At 40.7% G+C, this 22,886-nt stretch overlaps 2 protein-coding genes across 12 annotated transcripts in view; both read right to left on the reverse strand.

The window, feature by feature from the left end:
• Window positions 1-607: 607 nt before the first annotated feature.
• sp5a (Sp5 transcription factor a) lies at window positions 608-1,915 on the reverse strand. Its single transcript, XM_041200247.1, has 2 exons — window positions 1,865-1,915; window positions 608-1,684 (listed from the first exon to the last, which is right to left on the reverse strand). Exons 1-2 carry the CDS (start codon window positions 1,913-1,915, stop codon window positions 608-610), a joined length of 1,128 nt encoding a protein of 375 aa, XP_041056181.1.
• Window positions 1,916-4,867: 2,952 nt separating this feature from the next.
• myo3b (myosin IIIB) overlaps window positions 4,868-22,886 on the reverse strand; it is a 661,003-nt gene continuing 642,984 nt past the window's right edge. For 10 of the 11 annotated variants that reach the window (XM_041201000.1, XM_041200999.1, XM_041201004.1 and 7 more), the window contains one exon: window positions 4,868-5,583. Coding sequence is in view for 1 of the 11 variants with exons in the window: in XM_041201008.1 (XP_041056942.1) it covers window positions 5,579-5,583 (5 nt within the window). In the remaining 10 variants the exon portion in view is untranslated. Of the gene's footprint in view, window positions 5,584-8,181; window positions 8,232-22,886 lie in introns of all 11 variants that reach the window. The other variant, XR_005944587.1, reaches the window with a different exon arrangement.

Here is a 22,886-nt window from a genome sequence, read left to right on the forward strand (position 1 = left end):
TAACAAAGCAGAAAATGTATATACAAAGTTTACATACATAAGTTTTATGATTTTCACCCTTTGAGAACAAGTTCATAAAAATAACTTTTCGCGCAGTCTGAGTATAATTCCTGTTGATATGAAACTCCTTTAAGAACAAACACAAGAAAGGATCAAGTCAGCCCGACTCAGCAGGGAGCAGTTTAATTTAAGCCAAACGGATTTTTTATTTTTCACACAGTATTAGGTCGTTTCAGTTTACATGAGTGTGGAGTTTAAAAAGCATGCTAGAACTCCCCATTGAGCTAGAATAAAGAAAGGCAAAACACTTTCATTCAACCAAAGCTATTAAATACTCTATGCACAGCAATTCTGATCTTTCACCAAAAGACGCCGTTGAAATCCCCAAGTTAAATAACTTGCATTATTTAACATTCCTATAAATATACACAACTTCATATTGAAGCATAGCGACCAACTGTGAAATTAGCGGAAGCATGTTTATCAGAAAGTATTTACAGCAATACCTTCTATTCACTTAAAATATTCTTTATTCAAGGATATTGCACCACCAAAGCTATTAGTTGCATCAACAGCTCGCAGTCTTGTTTCAATTTCCCCCCTCTGTTTAATTGTGCCCTGGCATATTCCCGTCTTCCCTTTTCACATTTTCCACGCTAAGTTTTGTTTTTTTGTTTTGGTGAGTTTTAACGTGCTTGGCCAGATGGTCGCTTCTCATAAATCTCTTGCCACATTCTGGGCAGGCAAAGCGTTTCTCCCCAGTGTGAGTCCTCAGATGCCTCTGGAGCTCGTCTGATCGAGTGAAACTTTTGCCACAGAACAACCAGTTGCAGACGAAGGGCCTCTCGCCAGTGTGCCATCTCAGGTGAGCCTTCAGGTGAGACGTCTTGCCGTAAACCTTCCCGCATCCTGGAATGTGACAAATGTGCTGCTTCTTCTTCCCGGGCTCATCCCCATTGCTCGAAGACTGGCAATTGGGACAGCGGCATCTTCTGCATCTCCTGGCAGTAGCCAGAGGAGATTTGGTATGAAGAAGAGCCGCTATCTGAGTTTGATACTGGGCGAAGTCTGAATGACCCAAAACCAAGGAACGCTGGAGAGGAAAACGATGAGGAGCAATAGATGAGGGGTGGCTGGCACTGCTACTCTGTTGGATGCTCCACCAGGGGATGTCCTCTACTTGGTTGGGTGACATATGCCTGTGTTGATGAGAAAGTAAAGTGGATCCAGTTGGGACAAAGCCTGACATGGCTGAACTGATAGGAGTCGGTGTACCGTAGGTGACCGCGGGGACATAGGTTGGTTGGCAGCTTGAAGCTAAGGTCTGCATAGATGAAGGCAGCATCTTGACGGGGGAGAGCTCGAATGGGTACGACGGCTCCGCCGGCGGAGTTAGAGGAAGTTCATGAGACCCATAAGACGCCTGAATGTGAGGCGGCAGCTGATGAACCTTTGGAGGAGTTAGAGTTAAGCTGGAGTGGGATGAGATTCCCCCTGGGTTAGTCGGGATCTCGTTACTCCAGGGGTGAAAAATGCGGGACGGGGAACTCAAGGTTGGGTCGTATGGGACCTGGAAAAGATCAGTATGTGTTGACCCAGTCTGTCCGATCCGATTGCATGTTGCCGCTAAGAGAGCCAGTGGAGACTGCTTGGCGGACTCCGGGGAAGAATTTGGTGTACGATCCTGAGTAGTGAAAAAAGAAAAAAAAAGTTCAGATCAACTGAAAGTTACAGCAAGAGGTTCAAACTTTGTTCAAGTACTGATTTGATTTGAGAAGTTTATTTGAGAAATACTTTATGTACGATTCAAAACAATAATTATCTCTGCTATTGCGACACGACTTAAATGTTTAAAAGTACGAACCTGGAGAAACGCTTGCAGAGAATCATTGCGTAGAACAGCCACAGCAGCCATTCCCCGTACAAATTGTTGAAAGAAGACACGATTCAATGTTTCAGGCAGCACTAAAGGGAAATCAGTCGCATGGAGAGAGCTTTCTTTCCTCCTCCTGCTATTCTGAGATATCCTTGGAATATCTGTGGTCGAGGGATCACTTCTTAGAATTTGATAAGACTTTGGTAGACCGCCAGCCAGTCAGGAGAAAGATTTATGGCTTTGAAGTTTGCCGCTGCCCAATCATCAAAGAATAGCGGGTCTTTCAGAAGGGAAACCAAATCCTTTGAATACACAAAGCTCCTATGGCGTGTTTGTTGGTATGTATAAAAGAACTGATTATTAGGGGGGATGGTAAAGGAGGAGATAAAGGCGGGACAATTAATGAAGTAATCACTATGTGGGAAATGTATATACACAAATAATTGGATTTACGTGATCAAAGCACTGGTGCCGCCAGGAGACCGTTGCATTGGATGCTTAAGTCATATGATCCCTTTTTTGTAATTAAGGATTTGTTGCACAGCCCTAAGTGACAATGTGGCTTTGTTATCTCTACTAAATCTGTTCCAACATTACTGCGTTGATGACTTTTAGCAAATAAAGGCGATTGGAGATGAATCAGCTAACTCGGCATCATGAACAGCATAGTTCTGCTCCAAGTGTAAACGATAGAAAGAGTTGCTGACTTCAGAAAAGTTTAATGAAATTGTCGGGAAAGGCAACATTAAAACATGTTGTCTAATAAACATCTGAAAACGAAGTACGAAGCGTATGGTATTTACTACGATACTTTTATATGCGTTGGAAGGGGTGAATGTACTCCCCCTCCAGCGCTTATAAAGGTGTCATTGTACTGGAAATATGCAACAATGTGAATAAAAACTCGCCGCTCAAACATTCATTCTTTCAATCTGATTGTAAATGTACAGCTTCACTTTAAGACCCATAATTCAATGCCCACCACACATATTCAGCAACACAATAGCAAGTCCGAGTTATTTGCTTAAAATCAGTTGGAGGGATGATTTATTCCTGTGCTAAATTTAAACTATTATACAGTAGCGTATTTTAATAACTAAGGGAAATCAGTAATTGTTTCAATGCCACTGAAACCGGTTAATCAAAATAGTTTTATGGTAACGACACAAATGTGAAACTCTTCCAAACTTTCTCTGATATGGTGACTTTTTTCGAACGTCAAAAGCATGAAGTTTTGAGTCCCAGAGTGAAGAGATCAGAGGCTGGAGTGTGAAGGCTGTTGATAGCTCTGTTAAGTCCCTTCAAGTGGTGGCAATGTGAAAGGCTGCGGAGGCGGAGCAGCTCGGTTCAAGGAAAGTGGAAACAATTTCTCTCTTCTCCGCCTGATCTCCGCCTTAAGCTTTTCAAATCCTCTAACCCAACACTTGCAGCGGAATCACTGGTTGATCTCTTTACAAAAGCAATATATATATATATATAGTTCATCTACATAACTTGTCAAGTAAACTTAATTGTGCCAATTATCAATATGTTTGGGACAAAACAGAAATCGTTATGTATTAACCCTAACCCTGACATATCCTTTAATATGTATATAATATACGATTACAATCAACTACTTGATTAATGGAAATAATTTGGACGCGTCCATTTAATTGGTCAGTGCCACCTTTCAATCTTATTAGTTTTACAAAGTGCAAATCAAATAAACCAGAAACCAAGTTTATATTTATTTTAAAAGGGCGTGCAGTAATCCACATTGGCTACAAATCCGCAGGCTAATCTGAAAAAGGACACTCAAACTAAATATACATTATTGTTGTCATAGGTCATAGTGTTAGACCTGGGGTACATACAGATATTTCAACATAAGCGCATAAACTGATAACTAACGTTTAGGAAACGAGCTTAGATTCACTTATTAGGTTTAACTTAAAAAGGTGTTTTATTAAAAAAGACTATTGAGGTCTTCCTTCAGGCAACATGATACTGACAGCAGTCGTTAACTTCAATTGTATGCACATTGCAAACGAAATCCTTCTAAACGATAACACACAGAGATCTTTATCATCCTTTCCTGTAGCAACAATCGTTGTCCTCTCAAAGACTTTTGAGACTTGCATAGTTTTAAACGGGGCGGCTCTTTTGAAGGGATTAGAGCGCCAAGTCCTCTCCCACGGCTCCAGATTCAGTCATGGTGAGATGGGAGTTTCACGCTGTGCCAGGGTACTGCCAAGTTAATGCATTTAACTTGGATTTTGCTCACTTGTTCTTTATTATTTTAAAATGTGCTATATATGAAGTGGTATAAGGATATGAATAAAAAATTGAGTTCTGAAAAAAGAACTGGTGCAAATAAAGATTAAGGAAAGGTATAATAAGCAAAATTACTTTCAAACGACTTCAAAAACAAAACAAAATGCCTTCTCTTCTCAAAACATTTGTCTCGTGCAGCATATATTTTGGAATAATTATAAGACAAACCAATAAAGCACCCTTTTACTTTTCCAACTTCATAAAGCATAATCTCCCAAAGGTAGTTTAATGAGATCTTAGCAGTGAACCACAATCAGCTATTATTTTTATTTATGGATCGATTAAATTTTATACTGCAGTTTCCCAAGACCAGAAAATAAAGTAATATTGTGCGATATATTAGGAGGCTTGATTTTTTTTAAAATGATGTTAATTACATTTTATTTCAATGGTTGTCATTTGTTTAGGTAAACTGGTCCTTGAAAGAAAAAGAGCAAAACCAGGGTGTGTAAGGCCAGGTTTTCTTTTGATGTCATGTGGTTAAATTGCTCTTCTATCACACGTTTTGTGGCTCTGGAAATATCTTAATAAGGCACATACTTGCTTGTCGATTTGAAAAATTGAACAGAATATTTGACGGTAGAATTAAATCAGGAGAAGCACAACTAATCTGGCAAATGTGATACTATTTACATATAGGTGATATGAAAATTCCAATGACTGGAAAACAAGATGTCATTCCATATTTCATTTTATTCAACTTGATACACATGTTGAAACATTGATTAGTATGAATGGTTTTCACACCATTAAAAGGCCACAAATACATATTTATTTGAAAATTATAGTGCTATAATTCGAGTTCAATGCTAAATGCTGAGACACCAACCATGTTTTACATCACATGAACATGCTAATTAAAAGTAAATCACTCACCTGGTGAGTAAACCAAGGCATGTTTCAATTTAATAACAAACATGACATTTTTAAATTTTGTTGCACAAAGTCTTAATCAAAAAATGTTTTGTAAAAGCAAAGTTCAGATTTTGATTATCAATTTTTTATAGACAATGCATTGGATCTTAGCAAGCATCACTTGGTATAATTAAACAAGAGAATAGATTCTGAATGCAGTTTGATTTCATCCGACTTAAAGTTACCACAAAAGGAGATACAAATTTAGATATTTCAAATTATGAGATGGATTACTGTCTCTACGTCACAAATGGCTTTAATAATAAACTACTCCTATCTGAGTGGCACAAAGGAAGTAATGTGTTACCTTCAATTCCAAATCAACTTCTTAATCGAAAGCATAATATTTTTAAAGAGAAATCACCAGACTATTCAATGAAACAATTGTATGTTCATGGTTCAATCTTGTTTAAACATTAAAATACTGACAATTTTTCATGTTTCTTGGCTTCAAATGAAAGTGGATCGAAGTCAACCTGAAAAAGAAATAAAACCATTTTGTAGCTCATCTTTAAAGATAAACAAGATAGTTTGACTGGAGTTTAAGAAGTTTCTGACTTCACTACAGTCCATTTTAATAACGAGTTAAATAAGAATCTTGTAAGAATGTCAGGCTACCATTCAATCACTTCTACTGTGAATTTTTTTTGGAAATGATAAAATACAGATGAATAGTGAAGATGTTGTAAACAACTGACAGCTAACTGTCATTATATATGTGTTTCACAAATGTGAATAGTCCATAATTAATTAAATTGAAAAAAAGCTACAGATTTCTGATAATCAACACTAGACATAGTCGTTTAGTAGTACAGAACTTGAGCATTGCCGAAATAAAGAGAATTTTTGTTGAAGCTTTTTGTCTTGCACTTATCAGGACAAGTTGCAAGAAAATACCAATTACAGGGGAAACAACACATTTATACTGTATGAGTAAAGAGTGCTGATTGGTTGGCAACTGGACTCTAATTGGTAGAGGCATTGCCCTGGGGAATGAACCAGCGAACACAAAATAAGCAAATGTGATGTGAGAAAAAACTTTTTCACACAACGAATGATTCAGGCCTGGAATGCATTGCCTGGAAATGTGGTGGAGGCAGGTTCAACTGAGGCATTCAAGAGGGCATTAGATGATTATTTAAATAGAAACAATGTGCAGGGTTACGGGGAAAAGGCAGGAGAATGGCACTGAGTTATAATGCTCATTCAGAGAGCCAGTGCAGGCATGATGGGCTGAATGGCCTCCTTCTACACCGTAACAATTCTGTGATTCTATGGGTGTCACTTAGATTGTTTACCTGAAACAGGTGCAATGTGTGTGCTTGTTCTTTCTGTCTGCAAAGAACAGGACCCTGTGTCTTAATATATGTAGCTTCCAGTATACACCACCCTGTGAGCCTGACTGAAAATCTTAAATTGGTTCTCGGTGTACTTCTATGCTGGCAACCAATTTAAGATTGTTAGTCAGGCTCACAGTGTTGTGTGTTTGTGCGCACCGAAAGCTACATATATTAATACACAAGGTCCTGTTCTTTGCAGAGAGGAAGAACATGTACACACATTGCACCTGTTTCAGCTAAACAAAATAAGTGACATCCATTCACTGGTTCCTTCCCCAGGGCAATCAGAGTCAAGCTGTCTGGTTTCAATTTCAAACGATGATTGGCAGTTAACTAGCAGTCATCATCAAGTGGTGCATTCTCTATGGCATCGCCTCTACTAATCAGAATCCATTTTCCAACCAATCAGCACTCATTTCTCATACAGTATAAATATGTTGCTTCCCCTGAAATTGGTATTTTCTTGCAAATTGTCCTGATGACTGCAAGATGAAAAGCTTTGACAAAAAAATCTTTTTTCAGCAATACTAGGCATAGTGGTGCAATATCTTTAAGATAAATGTGTATTAAGAATGGAGATGTCTGAATCTATTCCTTTTTTGGTGTTCAATATAGAACTTAAGCTTTATCACTACACCAGCTCTACAATAAAAATAATTTCTGTATGTTAACAATTAAGACTTTTGTAAGTGAAACGCTGTTCCTCCATTCTGCTTCAAGATAATTCATTTTTGCTTTTTTCCATCTGTTATACTATATGTTTTTACAGATGCTATTTCCTCAGTATTTAGTTATGGTGCACTTCTGTGATAGTCCGACATAATAGTATATTAATTTATCGCAGAGTGGTAGGATATGCTTTCTTGTGATTATTACATGATTTCTGGTTGTGGTTGTGAAAGCAGAGTCAGATGCTATATGAAGTTACCTACTTCCTATAGGGAGGGAGGGAAATGGACTCTCTAACATCTTACATGAACCAATAAAAGAGTGGAAATGATAAATTTTTAGAAGCAACTTGCCTGCCCATCCTGTCTACTGGGAATTGGTTCTTTACATCAAGTTCTACTCCATATTCACTCGATATAAAAAATGATTCCAAATCTTACTTCTAATGGTGTATTATACACCAACGTTAATGTTACAATGAAGCAATGTGCAACTCTTAAATTGTTGTGTAAACAGGGACCGATACAAGTAATGTCAGATGCAGCAGCTGGGGATTTCACATCCAAACTGCTAATTCCAGACAGCAGTGTAAATGGTCTCCTGTAGTTAGGATTCATACACAATGGAACTTTGACAGAGAGATAAGTAAGATTATTCTGTGATTTTTAATTAAATTTCCAATTGGATATTCCTCTTAGAGGTAATGCAGAAAATGTTTTTTCTTTATTGATTAATTTTATAAACTGATCTGTGTAAATGCAATCCAAGTATAATTGTACCAATCCACATTTGTCATGATATAACAACAACAACAAGCTGCAGACCCAATATTTGACATACAGGAAATAGGACTCGACCTTAGAAAATTTAGTCTAAGTTGACTTCCCAAGTCCAAAACTCATTCCAGTTCATAGGTTGAAGTATAAACACACTTTAAATGTGTATAGATTTACTTAGCTAATGAGTAGTTATGATTGTGTACTATCGGGAGTTTGTATCTATATGATAATCCATCACATAATATTTCTCCTATTTAAATTGATCCATGAGTTTCACCCAACTTACCTACATACATATGGATTGGTTCCTATAACTAAATACTGAAGAGATGGCATCTGTAAAAACATGAATTATAACAGGTGAAAAAAAACCTCAAAATAAAATGTCTATAAGCAGAATGGAAATATGGAAGAAAGTATTCCAATGTCTCATGTAAGGCGCTGATAGTTATTTTTTGTAGTAGTTTAATTGTCTATGCAGGTTCATTTTACTTAGTAGACAGCTCCTTATATTTTCCAACAAAATGCAGAACTAATTTTCTTTTGGACATTTATAAATTTTGCTATTATATATAATCTGAAGGCATTTAGAGTTTGAAAATTAAATTATAGTTCCCAAATTACACTGGTATCATAGTGATTTACTCCACATTGACTGTAGTGTATTTAGCATTGCAACTGCAAATCTAGTACAACATTTAAGATACATACATTGAGCTATTTTAACAAATAAACATTATAAATTGTATTTTGAAATAAAGCACTAATTGGTTTGGGCTCAAACTGGGAAATTCATAACACACAGGTTTTAACTAAGAGAAGTGTTTTTTTGTTGTCTTTTTGTGCAGGAGAGGATGACTACGCACATGACGTGGGCTGGCAATTTAAAATTGCCAAGGGCATGAATTATATCTATGCAACCATTTTAAAAACCATAAGAAATTACATTCAGTTCAGCCCCATTCTCACGTGAAGGGAAAGTATACAAAACCTCAGAATAAATAAGTTATTTACTCTACTGCTTTCAGTTCAACCAAAAACATGTACCACTGCATGGCACCATCAAAATTAACTGTAAATCAGCACACATTAAGAAGGGATTGGTGTAACTGTCTTGTTATTTTCTGCATCAAAGCAGAAAAGGAATAACATGCTTTGCAACTGGTAATTTAAGTCATTAACTGAGTTAGAACAGAAGATAACGTAAATGTACTGAATTTGGAAAAAACCCTGATTTCAACTGCATGTGCGTAAACACAGCTGGTAACATGTTAAAACATTTACAAAGCTATAATGAAATATTCAGGCTGTAAGTGATGTGACTAAAATCTCTTACCCTGTTAAGTGTGTCCACTTCAACATCCTTCGCAGAAACTTTGGACTTAAGAGCTAATATTTTTTAATTCCCATTGAAGATAAGGTGGAATCCCATTGGCATTTGTTTGCATCTATTGCCTTAGTTACATTCTGTGGGGCCTAAACTCATTAGAACCCCAAAACATGCCGAATCTGGCAGTACACAGTGATGGAGTGCCAGAAAAGAGGGGCCAGAGGACTAAACTAAATTTGCCCTTGGCCCTCAACCCCATAATTCAGGAGAGCTGGAGGTGCCTATCAGACACCCCAGTGCAGCTTGATTATGTAGGCCTAACCAATTTTAAGAACAGAAGAAATAGGAACAGAAGTAGAGCATTCAGTCCCTCGAGCTTGTTCCGCTATTCAATAGATCATGGCTGATCTTTTTGTGCTTCGATTTCCACATTCCCATCTAACCTCAGTAACCTTTGATTTCCTTGCCTAACAAGAATCTATCTAAAAACAAAAAAACTGCGGATGCTGGAAATCCAAAACAAAAACGGAATTATCTGGAAAAACTCAGCAGGTCTGGCAGCATCGGCGGAGAAGAAAAGAGTTGACGTTTCGATTCCTCGTGACCCTTCGACAGAACTTGAGTTCGAGTCCAGGAAAGAGCCTGGACTCGAACTCAAGTTCTGTCGAAGGGTCATAAGCACAAGAATCTATCTACCTCTGCTTTTAAAATATTCAATGACCCTGCCTCCACCACCTTCTGAGGCAGAGAGTTCCAATGTTGTGCAACCCGCTGAGAGAAATAAATTCTCTTCATCTCTGTCCTAAAAGGGCAACCCCTAATTTTAAAACAGGGCCCTAGTTCTGGACTCACCCACAAGAGGAAACATCCTTTCGATGTCCAGCTTGTCAAGGCCGTTCAGGATCTTGTATTCTTCAATCAAATCACCCCTCATTCTTCTAAACTCCAGTGCAAACAAGCCCAGTCTGTCCAACCTTTCCTCATAAGACAACCCACTCTTTCCAGGTATCAATCTTGTAAACCTCCTTTGAACCACCTCCATTTATACCCTTCCTTAAATAAGGTGACCAAAATTGCACAAGGTATTTGAGGTGTGGTCTCACCAATGCCCTGTATAACTGAAGCATAACATCCTTACTTTTATGTTCAATGCCTCTTGTAATAAAGGATAGCCTTCTATTACTTTTTAATTACTTGCTGTACCTGCACACTAACTTTTTGTGATTCATATTTTGTCTGGCATTGAGGCCCACTGCTAAATGTGGGGCTGGGAAGAGAGGCATTTAAGAGAGGCCAAAGAGCACGCCTGCCAATGCCACAAAAAATAACGGCCTCAATAGTAACCCTCCCACAATGGATGGCAGAGAGTCAGGTGGGATTAAAGAGTTAAATGTAGGATGCATTCCCCTACATTCTGCAAATGCACTAACCTCTATTTTTACAATGACAAATAGCAAGGCATTCAAATGTCTCGTCGTGGAGAGGCAGGACATTTAAATTGCACATCTGAATTGGACATCCACAGTATACTTGGGAGTCCGGGTATCTTAGGAGTCCAGAAACCCGAGAGTAAAAGGGGCACAGCAGCTGCCAACACCACAGGTTCAGCACACCTTCTGGGGCAGGTGGAACAGGAGTCCTTCCCGGACCCCTAATGAGTGCCTTAGGCCTTGACCATCTTTGATTTCCAGCCTCCTTTCTCCGTGCTTGATTGTCCAAAAGAAAATTAGTTCTGCATTTTGCTGAAAAATATAAGGAGCTGTCCCCTCTTGCCCCCTCCAGAATGCAGCATCTCTGCCCACTCTTGTTTGTGGCCTCTCTCCTTCCTCCTGATTGCCAGGGACTGTCCTTAAGAATTTCTGGCTTCAATCCTTTGTGGTACTGTTCAGTCCTGGCTTTTTTTTTAATTCATTCATGGGATGTAGGCATTGCTGGCTAGGCCAACATCTATTGGGGCATTTTTTTAAAGAGTCAACCACATTGCTGTGGGTCTGGAGTCACATATAGGCCAGATTTCCTTCCCTAAAGGGCATTATTGAACCAGATGGATTTTTGAAACAATCGGCAATGGTTTCATGATCATTATCAGACTTTTAATTCCAGATTTTTATTGAATTCAAATTCTACCATCTGCCATGGTGGGATTCGAACCCAGGTTCCCAGAGCATTACCCTGGGTCTCTGGTATACTGGTCCAGTGACAATACCACTGTGTCACCACCTCTTCCAACTGGCTACTGGTCTGCCTGTTCATTTGGCAGATTCCAGGGTGGGAAATGGAACCAAAAAAAAGTTATGTTACCTAGCCATTAATCTTGATAGGACCACCTCAACCCAGCATTGCCAGGTGCTTCAAGCTCCCACTTCCTGTCTGACACTCCATTAATACCGAGGACAACATTTTGCAAAGTTACAAGGCCTTTTTTCAGTGGCCTGTAGCAATCCTGTTAAGGATCACTGGATAAACAGCTCAAGACCCAGATATACTTGTGCATACTTACAGGCCTGGAAATTTTAATTTATTTGTTACGAAGGAAAGAAATCTAGGAAGAAAAGTGCCATTTCTGCACCGTTCCCAGCAATACATCATATAAAAGCAGTCACAGACAAAAAACAAACCTTAGATTCTCTCATGGTGCCTACCCACCTGACTGGGTAAGACTCTGGTCATGAGCAGCTTGCACAAAGAGAAAATCAGGGCAAAAGAAGAATGAAATATTCGAAAAGGTATTAAGTTATTGTACAGCATTTATCAGAAAGAACTTTGAATAGTTCTCATAAGTTACACAAGACTGTTTGTTTATTGGTGGATATGTTAGTAATTAATTCCCAAAATTTGCTGTTATCTTTGTTTCAGATGTTCTTCCTTATAGAACATTCATACATTTAGTAGAAATGAAAATTCTTTCCAACTATTTGAAACTTGCATTTATAGCTGTACCACACTTGGTCATCAGTCCATTTGGGCAGCCTTAGGTTTGTGCAAATGAGTCTATAATTCAATGAAAGATTAAATTTTTAAAAATCCCTTTGCTTTTTCTCTTGAAAGATTTGACTTCTTGCTCATTCTACTTGTAACTAGTACCCTCGAGTACCTACCCTCAGAAGCCATTATTCATGTGTGACAGTGCGTATTATCAGCGTATTCAACCAAAGAGATCATTAGTGCTGTCTGTGAGCCTTTCCTCACCTGATGCCCATACATGGGCCAAAGTTTTTCAGTTGGCAGGTGGGCTCAGTCAGGACCCTGACCGCAATCGGGTGCGCACTGTGATTTTACGCGGGCAGGCCAATTAAGGCTCACCCAACGTAATTCGCAGCTCCCGAGATCTGCCGAAAGAGGCGGGCGGCAATGGGATGCCAATGTCCGTTGGGTCCAATGGCAACCTGGCGACCTATTCAAAAATGGCGCAGGCAGCCATCTTAAGGCTGCCACTGCTTTCAGTTAGCTGCCATTGAATTCGGTTAGCTGCCATTGAGTTTGGTCATCTGCCATTGAGTTCGGTTAGCTGCAATGGACAACATCATCAGAGAGCAGGCCAGGGGGGAGGGCCGGTTGGCGGTGCAGTTGGCCCTGAGGTTTTCTGGTGAGTGCCTCGCTGCCCTCAAGGAGGTGGCAGCACGACGAGATACCCTTGTCCCAAGGGACGTGAGGAGGAGGCCCCCCCCAACCTAACCAAATGTGCCTGGGAGAAGGTGACATCACAGGTCAGCTCCCACGATGTGGTGAGACGAACATGGGCACAGTGTCGCAAGCAGTGTAATGACCTCCTGCGATCGGGAAGGGTGAGTACTTTGTTGGCATAGATCACTTAGCACAGCAGTTAGGTTGGACACGCCCCCCCACCCCACCCCCACCCCAGCACCTCAGAATTTTGTTTTTTTTATTCATTCATTTATTCACAGGATATGGGCTATTATCCATCCCTAGTTGCCTTTAGAAGGTGGTGCCTTCTGGAACCGGTGCAGTCCATGTGTGTAGTTACACCGACAGTGCTGTTAGGAAGGGAGTTCCAGGATTTGGACCCAGCGACAGTGAAGGAACAGTGAAACATTTCCAAGTCAGGATGGTAAGTGACTGGGAGGGGAACTTCCAGGTGGCAGTGTTCCCATCTATCTGCTGCCTTTGTCCTTTTAACTGGTAATGGTCATGGGTTTGGAAGTTCTTAAGAGTGTGAGTGGCAAATGTCATGGAGGCAGCATCTGGGCAAGGGAGTGAGCCCTGGCTGCTTGGAATAAGTGTTTTGTGGCCCCAGGGTCATGAATTGGTTGAGCTCTGCAAGGTGTTCCTCAGGTGGGGGTGGCCAGGCTGCAATGACAATGCAGGTACAGGGTGGACTAATCATTGCTCCTCTCTTCTTTCAGGGGAAGACAGCACACAATAAGGCTGAGAGGCTGCGGACTGGCAGAGGGCAGTCGCATCTTCTGATCCTCGTCAGATACAAGCAGGAGGCACTGGAACTGGAGAGGCACCTTGCATCCAGGTCAACCGGCCGCGGTGAGGCTGGGGAGCCACTGGGAGGTAAGAGTGCCATGCACTGAGGTCACAATGTCTGTCAGTCCAAACATTCCACTGTTGACTGTTGATTTCAGCCTCCAACATGGGATCCCCATTGATAATGGAAAGACGATCCAGGTGCCAGGCATGCACATTAGCAGCGTAACTATTTCAACTAATCAAATGTCCTTGCTCTTCCTTTCAGCCTCACCAGAACATGCCTGGTCTCAGGAGCCTGAGGGGCCGCCGCTGACCCCTGAGGGCACAGGAGATATGAATGCACCAGCGTCACACCCTCTCAGTCAGGCAGGCACCAGCACAGATACCAGCACCTCAGTGGGGGTAAGATTGTCGGTTAGTATCTCGGTGCACACTCACTTGAGGTGCAGGCAGAGGTAGAGGCAGAGAGTGCCCAGGGTGCAGGCAGTTGGAGGAATGCTGGGACCAGGAACATGCTCAGTCAGTGGCTGATAATGTGCCTTTTGAGTCATCCCTGAGGCAGCAGATGCTGGAGGTCCGTCAGGATGTGCGAGAGGATCTGGCAGAGATACATGAGGGAATGCGTGCCATGGTCTCCATGATGGAGGAGTCCATGCGGAGCATGAGCAATGCAATGATCCTCATGGCCGAGCACAATGCCTCCTCCATGGAGAGAGTGGCAAATCTCATGGAGAGGCTCCTCCAGGAGATCAATCAGGGCTCCCTGGGCATGCGCTCGGACCTGCAAGCCCTCACAGCAGCATTGACCTCAAGTGGTCACTGTCAGTGTGGGAGGTGGATTGGGCACCCATTATCCCAGCCAGGTGATCATCCATCAGTGGTGAGCAGGGAGGTCCAAAGTGACCTGACGTTGGAGCATGAGCTGCCTGTTGTCTCTACGGGCTCCTCTCAGGGGGCTCTGGATGAGGGCAGCAGCTCCTCCGCCCCTCTGCCATTGACCATGGCATCCGATGAGGCTGTGGTGACTGGGGAGATGTCAGCTGTGCCACTGGCCGTTCCCTCCCAGGTGGGGCCAGTACAGGCTCCATGGACCAGAGGATGCCCGCCAAGGTCATCAAGGCCAACAGGACAGCAGAGTGAGCAGGCTGTCTCCAATGACAGTGCCAGCGAGGGGGGAGCACCTAGATGTAGCACCCGCAAGCGTAAACATAAAGCACCTTAGGCACAACACGGGTTTATCACTACTGGTTATCTTTTTCCCCACCTTTAAGTTACTGTTAAGTTGGTGTGATGTTGAACACCTTTTCATTTAGTTTGATTTCTGTATGCCAAGCTGCAAAGTATTAAATATGTTGGTTCTCAACAAGCCTCTGGGTGCTTCATTAGTTTTGCAGGTGAAGGGGTACCCATGATGTTATGAGTGACTTGTTTGTCACTGAGCTTTATTGAAATGGCACATAGTACATGTTGCTGACCAAGCAAATGTTGCTGTCAGGTATCGAGTATGGAGCCTGAAGCCCTGGCATGCAGTGGTGGTTCATCTTTGGTAGGCTAGCTGAAGGAGTGTTGGATCAAAGCCTCCCGTGTGTCCCCACCTCCCTGGTAGTTGCCCAGGTTGCCATCTATCCCCTCAGCATTCTCCTGAGCATGCTCGCTCTCAAACTCACTAATGGATTTGGTGTCTGCTGCCAGAGCAGCTGTGTCAACATCTTCTTCCTCCACTGTGTCCCCCCTTTCCAGCACCAGATTGTGGAGAGTGCAGTATTCAACCATTATCAGTGACACACAATCTAGGGTGTATTGCAGTGTGCCCCCTGAATGGTCCAGGCATCGGAAGTGCATCTTGAGAAGACTGATGGTTCTCTTGACCTCACCCTTGTGGAGGCATGGCTCATATTGTACTACTGCTTGGCCTCTGTTCTTGGATCGGAGGGGCATCATGAGCCACCTTTTGAGGAGATAGCCCTTGTCACCCACTAGCCATCTATCAAGCCAGGCTGGAGCACTGAAGAGCCTTGGCACCTGGGATTGTCTCAGGATGTAAGTGCCATGGGAGCTGCCTGGGTATCTTGCACAGACTTGTATAATCTGCATCCTATGGTCACACACTATCATTCAAGGAGTGGAATCCCTTCCTGATGATGAAGGATCCTGGTTCACCCGCTGGCGCATTGATGGCCATATGTGTGCAGTCGATTGTACCCTGGATGTGGGGAACCCAGCAATCGCAGCAAAGCCTCTGGCTCGCTCTGCCTGGCTGGCCTCATCCATGTGGTAGTGAATGAAGCACCCAGAGGCTTGTTGAGAACCAACACATTTAATGCCGCACAGAGCGTCTGTCACTAGCTTGACACAACTGTGGACAGTCGATTGGGAGACTCCACAAAGATCACCCACCGACCTCTGGAAAGAGCCGGAGGCAAAGAAGTTGAGGGCCACTGTGACCTTCAGCACCACTGGCACGGGGTGTCCACCCACACAGTTGGAGCTGATCTCAGGGCCAACCATCTGACAGATGGAGGTCACTGTCTCCCTTGAGAGGCAGAGCCTCCTTTGGCATCGCACCTCAGACATATTGAGGTAGCTACATTGCTACCTGTAAACCCTGGCAGCAGGATAATAGCGTCTTCTGCAGCTCCTTCCGCCTTGGACTTCCTGTTGGCCCTGCGTTCCTTGTGCCTGTGCCTGTCCTCCCACAGGTTGCTTTCCTGGAGGCTGAATTTGGACTCGTGACCTCCTCCCCCTTCTGGCCCTCTCCACCTCAGAAGAGGAGGTGCCTCCAGCAGTGAACACAATCCCCATCCCCAGAGTAAGGGAAGGCTCTCTGATACCTGGAAGGCCCCAAGTGTTTTGACTCCTCCAGAGTTTTGAGCTGAAACCTGTTATTTCTGTCAAAGCAGCTCTGAAGCGAAATGAAGTTGTCCTGTTCACACAAGCAAGTAGCAGTAAGTAATAAACTAAAGTTCTAACAACTCACATTAGCTAGCCCACTCACCCATCCAATCTCAGCCATGGATGAAGTTTTTAAAAATGTGGCCTGCCCGTTGCACCCATGCGACACCCTGAAAATTGCACGGGCTGTGCAAAATCAATGTCAATTGCTGCCTCAGGGACCTTAACTGGCCCGTTAATTAATGTCTGGTGCGCCTCCGAACTCATAGCATGCCCACTTTCTGAAATATTGCGATGATGATATCGGGATGCACACCTGACGTCATTGTGCGTCATTTTACGCACATGCATGTCAGGCCGGTCCCTGCATACCAACTGTGAAATTCTGCCCATGAATACCCACTTCCAGGAGTTGTTCGGGGGGGATCATTGAATTCAACTGTAATCCTCTAATGCTCTTCTGGCTAAGATTAATTGACATAGCACAGGTTTGGGATTTAATCTACAGTAGCCTATTAACTCACTGTGCCATTTGTGATTATTTGTTGTCTAGATAAGGGTGACACAGACAAGGCCTCATTTAGTGCCAATCCCTACCTGGCCAGAGAAATTGGTGGGAGCCACTTCAGAGGGTATTAAAAGACAATCACATATTGTTAGATTGGAGTCATGTATAGTCCAAAACATATTGGGGTGATAGGTTAATTTCCCTATAGGATATTAGTGAACCAGTTGGGTTTTATAACAATTCAGAAGCTTTGATGGTAAATTTTTTCATGCCACAAATCACCAGAATTATTGAGTTAAATTTCACAATGTTCCCTGGTAGAATTTGAACTCATAACCACAAGATTACTGTCCCTATTTACACAATAAATAATGTGGCTGCTTTGGGAGCATTAAATACAACATCCTACAAATGATGTCAGGATGCTGAAACTATAATTGTAAGATCTTGATTTTAATCCTTCTAGAATTATATAGAATTTACAACAGAAAAACAGGCCATTTAACCCAATGTTCCAGACTAGCCTTTCCCACCCTTATTTAATTAATCTCATCCTATTGACATATCCTTCTATTCCTTTCTCCCTCATGTATTGATCTAGGATTTCCTTTAATGCATCTATGTTACTTGCCTCAATCACTCTATGTGGTAGCAAGTTCTACATTCTTTCCACATTCTGTTTGTGACTGTATCTAATTGTAAGGACTCTGAACAATCTCCTGGAGAGACATTCTGGGTAAACAATGAGTACTGAGCAGTTCGAACCATAGAAACAGCACAGGAGGCCATTCAGCCCATCTTGTCCATGCCAGCCCGAAGACACCCAGGTGTCCTTTCTAATCCCACCTTCCTGCACCCGGCCCATAGCCCTGCAGCTTACAGTACTTTAGGTGCAGATCCAGGTACTTTTTAAAAGAGTTTAAAGTTTCTGCCTATACCACCAACTTGGGCAGCGAATTCCAGACACCCACTACCCTATGTGTAAAAAAGTTCTTCCTCATGTCCCCCCTACACCTTCTGCCACTTATCTTGAATCTATGTCCCCTGGTTCTAGAATTCTCCATCAAGGGAAACAATTTTATCCTGTCCACTCTATCTATTCCCCTCATAATTTTGTACACCTCAAGCAAGTCACCTCTCGGCCTTCTTTGTTCTAAGGAGAATAACCCCAACCTATCCAATCTCTCCTCATAGCTACACTTTTCTAACCCTGACAACATTCTTGTAAACCTCCTCTGCACACTTTCCAGAGCTATTGTGTCCTTCCTGTAATGTGGTGACCAGAACTGCACACAATACTCCAGTTGTGGCCTCACCAGTGTTTTATACAAATCAACATTATATCCTTACTTTTATATTCTATGCCTCTGCCAATGAAGGAGAGCATTCCATATGCCTTCTTTACAACCTTGTCTACTTGAACTGCTGCCTTCAGGGACCTGTATACTTGTACGCCAAGATCTCTCACTTCATCTATCCCTCTTAGTATATCCCTATTTATTTCGTAATCCCTGTAACTGTTTGTTCAGGTAAGTGATTCCTTAAAACTGAAACTGGTTTACATTCTTCTCTTTGTGTATTGGTATTTCCCTTTCTTGTGTCTCAGTGTTACATGCCTTTGAGCCAGTTGGTGGTAAGTGTCCAGGAGTGATGTGGGTTGTCTCAACCTCCAATTTTTCCGTCCTTTTCATGTGATCAAGGGTTTGTCTCGATTCCAGACCTTCTACTCATTACATAACTGCAACTGGGACATCATAGAAATCAGAAACGAGAACCATGCACGCTCCAGCAAAACACTCAAAACACTGGGCAAACACAACAGGTCACTCTGCTCAAAGGCATTAATCAAAAGTTTGGCTGAAGAAAAATCATAAAATGGTTGGAAGATAGAAGGGAGAAGTCATTGAAGTTCCATCCCAATTCTGCAAATCTCATACGCCCCTGGAAGCCACAGACTTCAGCCTTTTAAAAAGAGCACTGAAACAATAGTATGGCATAAAACTCACCTGCAACATATTTTCTGGTTGCCTAGCCACACCATAAAACATTGATGTTTAAACTCACATTTGTCATTCTTCTGAGGGTGTTAAAATAATTTTTGGTATTTTATGTTATCATTTACTGCTGAGTTTCTTTTTTGCACACGTATCCAGGACAACTGTTTTCTGTGAACATTTTTCTCTGCTCTCACATTACCTTTGACCAGGATGTTCTGTGTTCATTACTAATAAACTATATTATGAGATAAAATTCCTGGGAAAAATGTGTACGTTGGATTAGAGTATTATAAAAAATCAGAAGAGAATAAAGTGTCTGCATTTGCTTTGTATCATTACTGGAGTTTGTATGCCTTTTTCAGTCATTCCAATAGGAACATCTAAAATGCCCCTCAATGCATGAAAGGAGGGCTGAATGCTAAATTTTTGACAAGGCACAAATTGCTTGAAACATAATATTTCAAATATTATTTTCATTTCCTACAAAGTGGCCAAATTTTTTAATTGAACCTCCTTTCAGAATTTTTCCTCCATTCCATGATAGCAAAAATGTAGTTAGAAGCCTGTGTTTGTGTTTCTTCTTTGTCTTTCTTTTGTCCCTCCATTCTCCAATCTATAAATGCTGCCCTCTAGTAAAAGGTTTTGCACTGAAATGTCTTAATTGTAAATTCTGACCACTTCTTATGGAGCAAATAAGGAAGCATTTATTTCTAAAATAAGCACAAATTTAAGTCTGGTGTTCAAGCACTGGCCACCACTATAAGGCTTAAATTGTGTTGAGGTTTTCAGCAACCTTTGTTACTTTCTAAAAGTAGTTCTCAGCTGGATGAAAACTTTAACCATAACAAACAGGATTTTACAGAAATGTAGAGATCATAGACCACCAATTTTGCAGGAATTCCTGCATAAAACATTGTTTTACACATGAAAATTACTTAGTTCTTGCTTTACAAATCAAGAAGTACTCTGATTTCTTGCCAGAATCATTATTCTGCTGTGACTGTAATGTGGCTGGTTCAAAATCAAAAGTGATTGGCTATCAATCACTTCAAGACATTTAATGTGACCTTGGATGACCTTGCAGTCCAAAGGGAAAGTAGGAACGTTTGGAAATTAATTGTTTGAGGGTGTACTGGATATACGACTACAATCAACAAAATGAGTTTAAGGAATAAAAAGAAATTTGAAACCAAGGATAAGTGAACTTTCACTACAAAATTTGTTGATTTCAATATTGTCAAATATTTTTTCATTTGAATCTAGTGTTATTGTTTTTTAATGTAATACTACTTGCATTTCCAAAACTTTTACAGCCAGAACACCTGTTAGGGATCAGGCTATGCCATATGTTACAGCTGTTTGTGATTTGATTTTACCTATAATCTATGTTCAATTATGAAATAGTTCCTGTACTATCTAAATCTTTTGAATAACACAAGCCTCACATCTGTGTTCAACTCCAGTTATACTGCCATTTTCACACTGACGATAAGCAATTTTGGGGATGGTGCAACATAAACAAGACAGTGTGACCTGGGTGTCAGATTCTGATTTGAAACTCCAGTGCATTCAAGCCAAATAATGTGAGCAAGGAGGCCATTCCTTAACAATTTGAGTTTGAATTGGCTAGTATAACTCCAGCCTGGTGCAAGTTGCAGCTAGATATTTCCCAGGCAGTCCACTGGGAACTAAAAAAAATCAATATTGTGAGAGCACAGACACTCCCATCCATTCTTTCCTAACATTATAAATTATGCCCTGTAAGCAGAGATCTGCGCATGTGCCCAAGTACGATGCAGAGAACTCCTTTGTAGCTGACCTTACTGTGACCTGCAGGGATGTACAGGTAGCAGCAATAGTCTGCTGGCTGTGCATCTCACTTCATAGATACTGGTCTAGGACTACGACTGCAGTCTTATAGTAACTTTTCACACAGTATGCAATGTTTCAGGATATTGTGTACTTGAACAGTAAAAGTAGTGCCTCGTAGCAGAACAACATCTGCGAATTTCCAATGCAATCTGCCACAAACTAATACTTCTAGCAACCACTCAGCAGAGCTTTGATGTCATGTCTCAACAGAAAGCTGCCATTGTTCGCCACTCTAAACAAGGGAGAGATCAAAACTTTGGTCTGTCTAATTTTGGAGATATTTTCTGCAATGTGATACTGCGATTCTAGCTTTGAGGCTTACACTGCCTGCATGTTTTAGAGTTGGTCTGTGTCATAATGCTTATTGCCCTGAGGCCAGGCAGGGTGGGATAGGTCACTACACCTCAACCAAAGTGCACAGTGTGGGTGGTAGGTCAGTCCCTGGGAGCAGGGTTGTGTGAGGCTCTGAAAACTGTTCTTAGTTATAGTTTGGTATATCACATGAAATAAGAAGGAAGGTATATATTATTAAAGTCCTCAATGCAACATAGTAAAAATAAGACTTAATAGTTCTTTTAAAACATTTTCCTTTAATAGTTAATTTTGTTTCAGAAGAAATGTGATTGTAGATTATTCTAAAAGAATAAGAACTTCATTAAATTAATACATTGGCAATTTAGTACTTTAACCTAGAAGTGAAATGTCTCAAGATAATTTTCTTTTGTTTAAAAGATTAAGTAAACATTACGAATAACAGACAAGAGCACAGTAACCATTATTAAAGATGCATTTATGCTAACATTAACAAAATTTATTTGTTAATATTGAATAATAATGTTTAATGTGTGTTTGATCTGTTATTTCTTCTTTTTTAAATCTTAAAATAGTGCCAAATTCAATTAGTAGCATCACCTATTCATATTTACCTCTAGCCTTCTCCAGTATTGTGTTTCTTATTCTGTTAACAAAGCAACTGCTAATTCAGTTCTGTAGTGAATGCACAGCGGTTTTGAATTCAGATCTCCTGTATAAACTGAAAGCTTGTTTGCCTCACTATAAATATCCTCATTTTACACTGCTGATTTTAAACTTTAAAATCAGGCTTATGAAAGTGACGAGGAACTAAAGCTCCAACTATTCTTTTCCAACCACACAACACAATACGTGTTTCAGGTACAATTTGATTTTATCTGATATAAATCTTGCTTTGAGGCAAAGATAACATTTAAATGTTTTTGGAAATTGAGTTCAGTTTGGATCAAAATGTTTTTAATTTAACTCAGTTGAACATAAAAGGTATCAGCCATACTCTCTGAACATGGACTGGAGGTTGTGTTCAATCTGAACCTTTTTATACTATGAGCTAATTCAGTTCGCATTCACCTTCAATGTGAATGCTTATTTTTGAACGATAATTATAAATAAGCGATTCTTCTATTTAACAAGAGGTCTTTTAGTGCAAAATAGCTTTATCCAGATCTAAAAGATGTTGCAATAGCAAAATGCTGGATTAGAAAGATCTACTTGTACATAAAACTGAATCAAATGTTCAGTCAATTATAATCTTACATCAACAGAATTCATGTTTATATTAAATTAAAAACAACCTCTCATGTTTAACAAAATGATACAATTTTCAATTTTTCCTCTGGGAAAATCACAAAGACAGATTCCTTCTGTTGTTAACCATTTGCTGCTAAATTATTTTTATTCTTATTTCACTGAATCTCTGAAAGAGTCTGAGTTTTTTAAAAAAGCTATTACTTTAAATTGCTGTATTTATCTGATGGCTGCTGACATGTGGGCAAAAGATACGCCCTTTGTTCTAATGGCTTTGTTATCTTATTTAGACAAACTAGATGGACACTTGTTTAAAATATGTATTACATATTTAAATTTACAATGTCAATTTTAAACTGAACCCAGAATAGTAAAATGGATTTGAATAGAAAACT

This window comes from Carcharodon carcharias, chromosome 12 (genome assembly GCF_017639515.1).
Source record: "Carcharodon carcharias isolate sCarCar2 chromosome 12, sCarCar2.pri, whole genome shotgun sequence".
NCBI lineage: Eukaryota > Metazoa > Chordata > Chondrichthyes > Lamniformes > Lamnidae > Carcharodon > Carcharodon carcharias.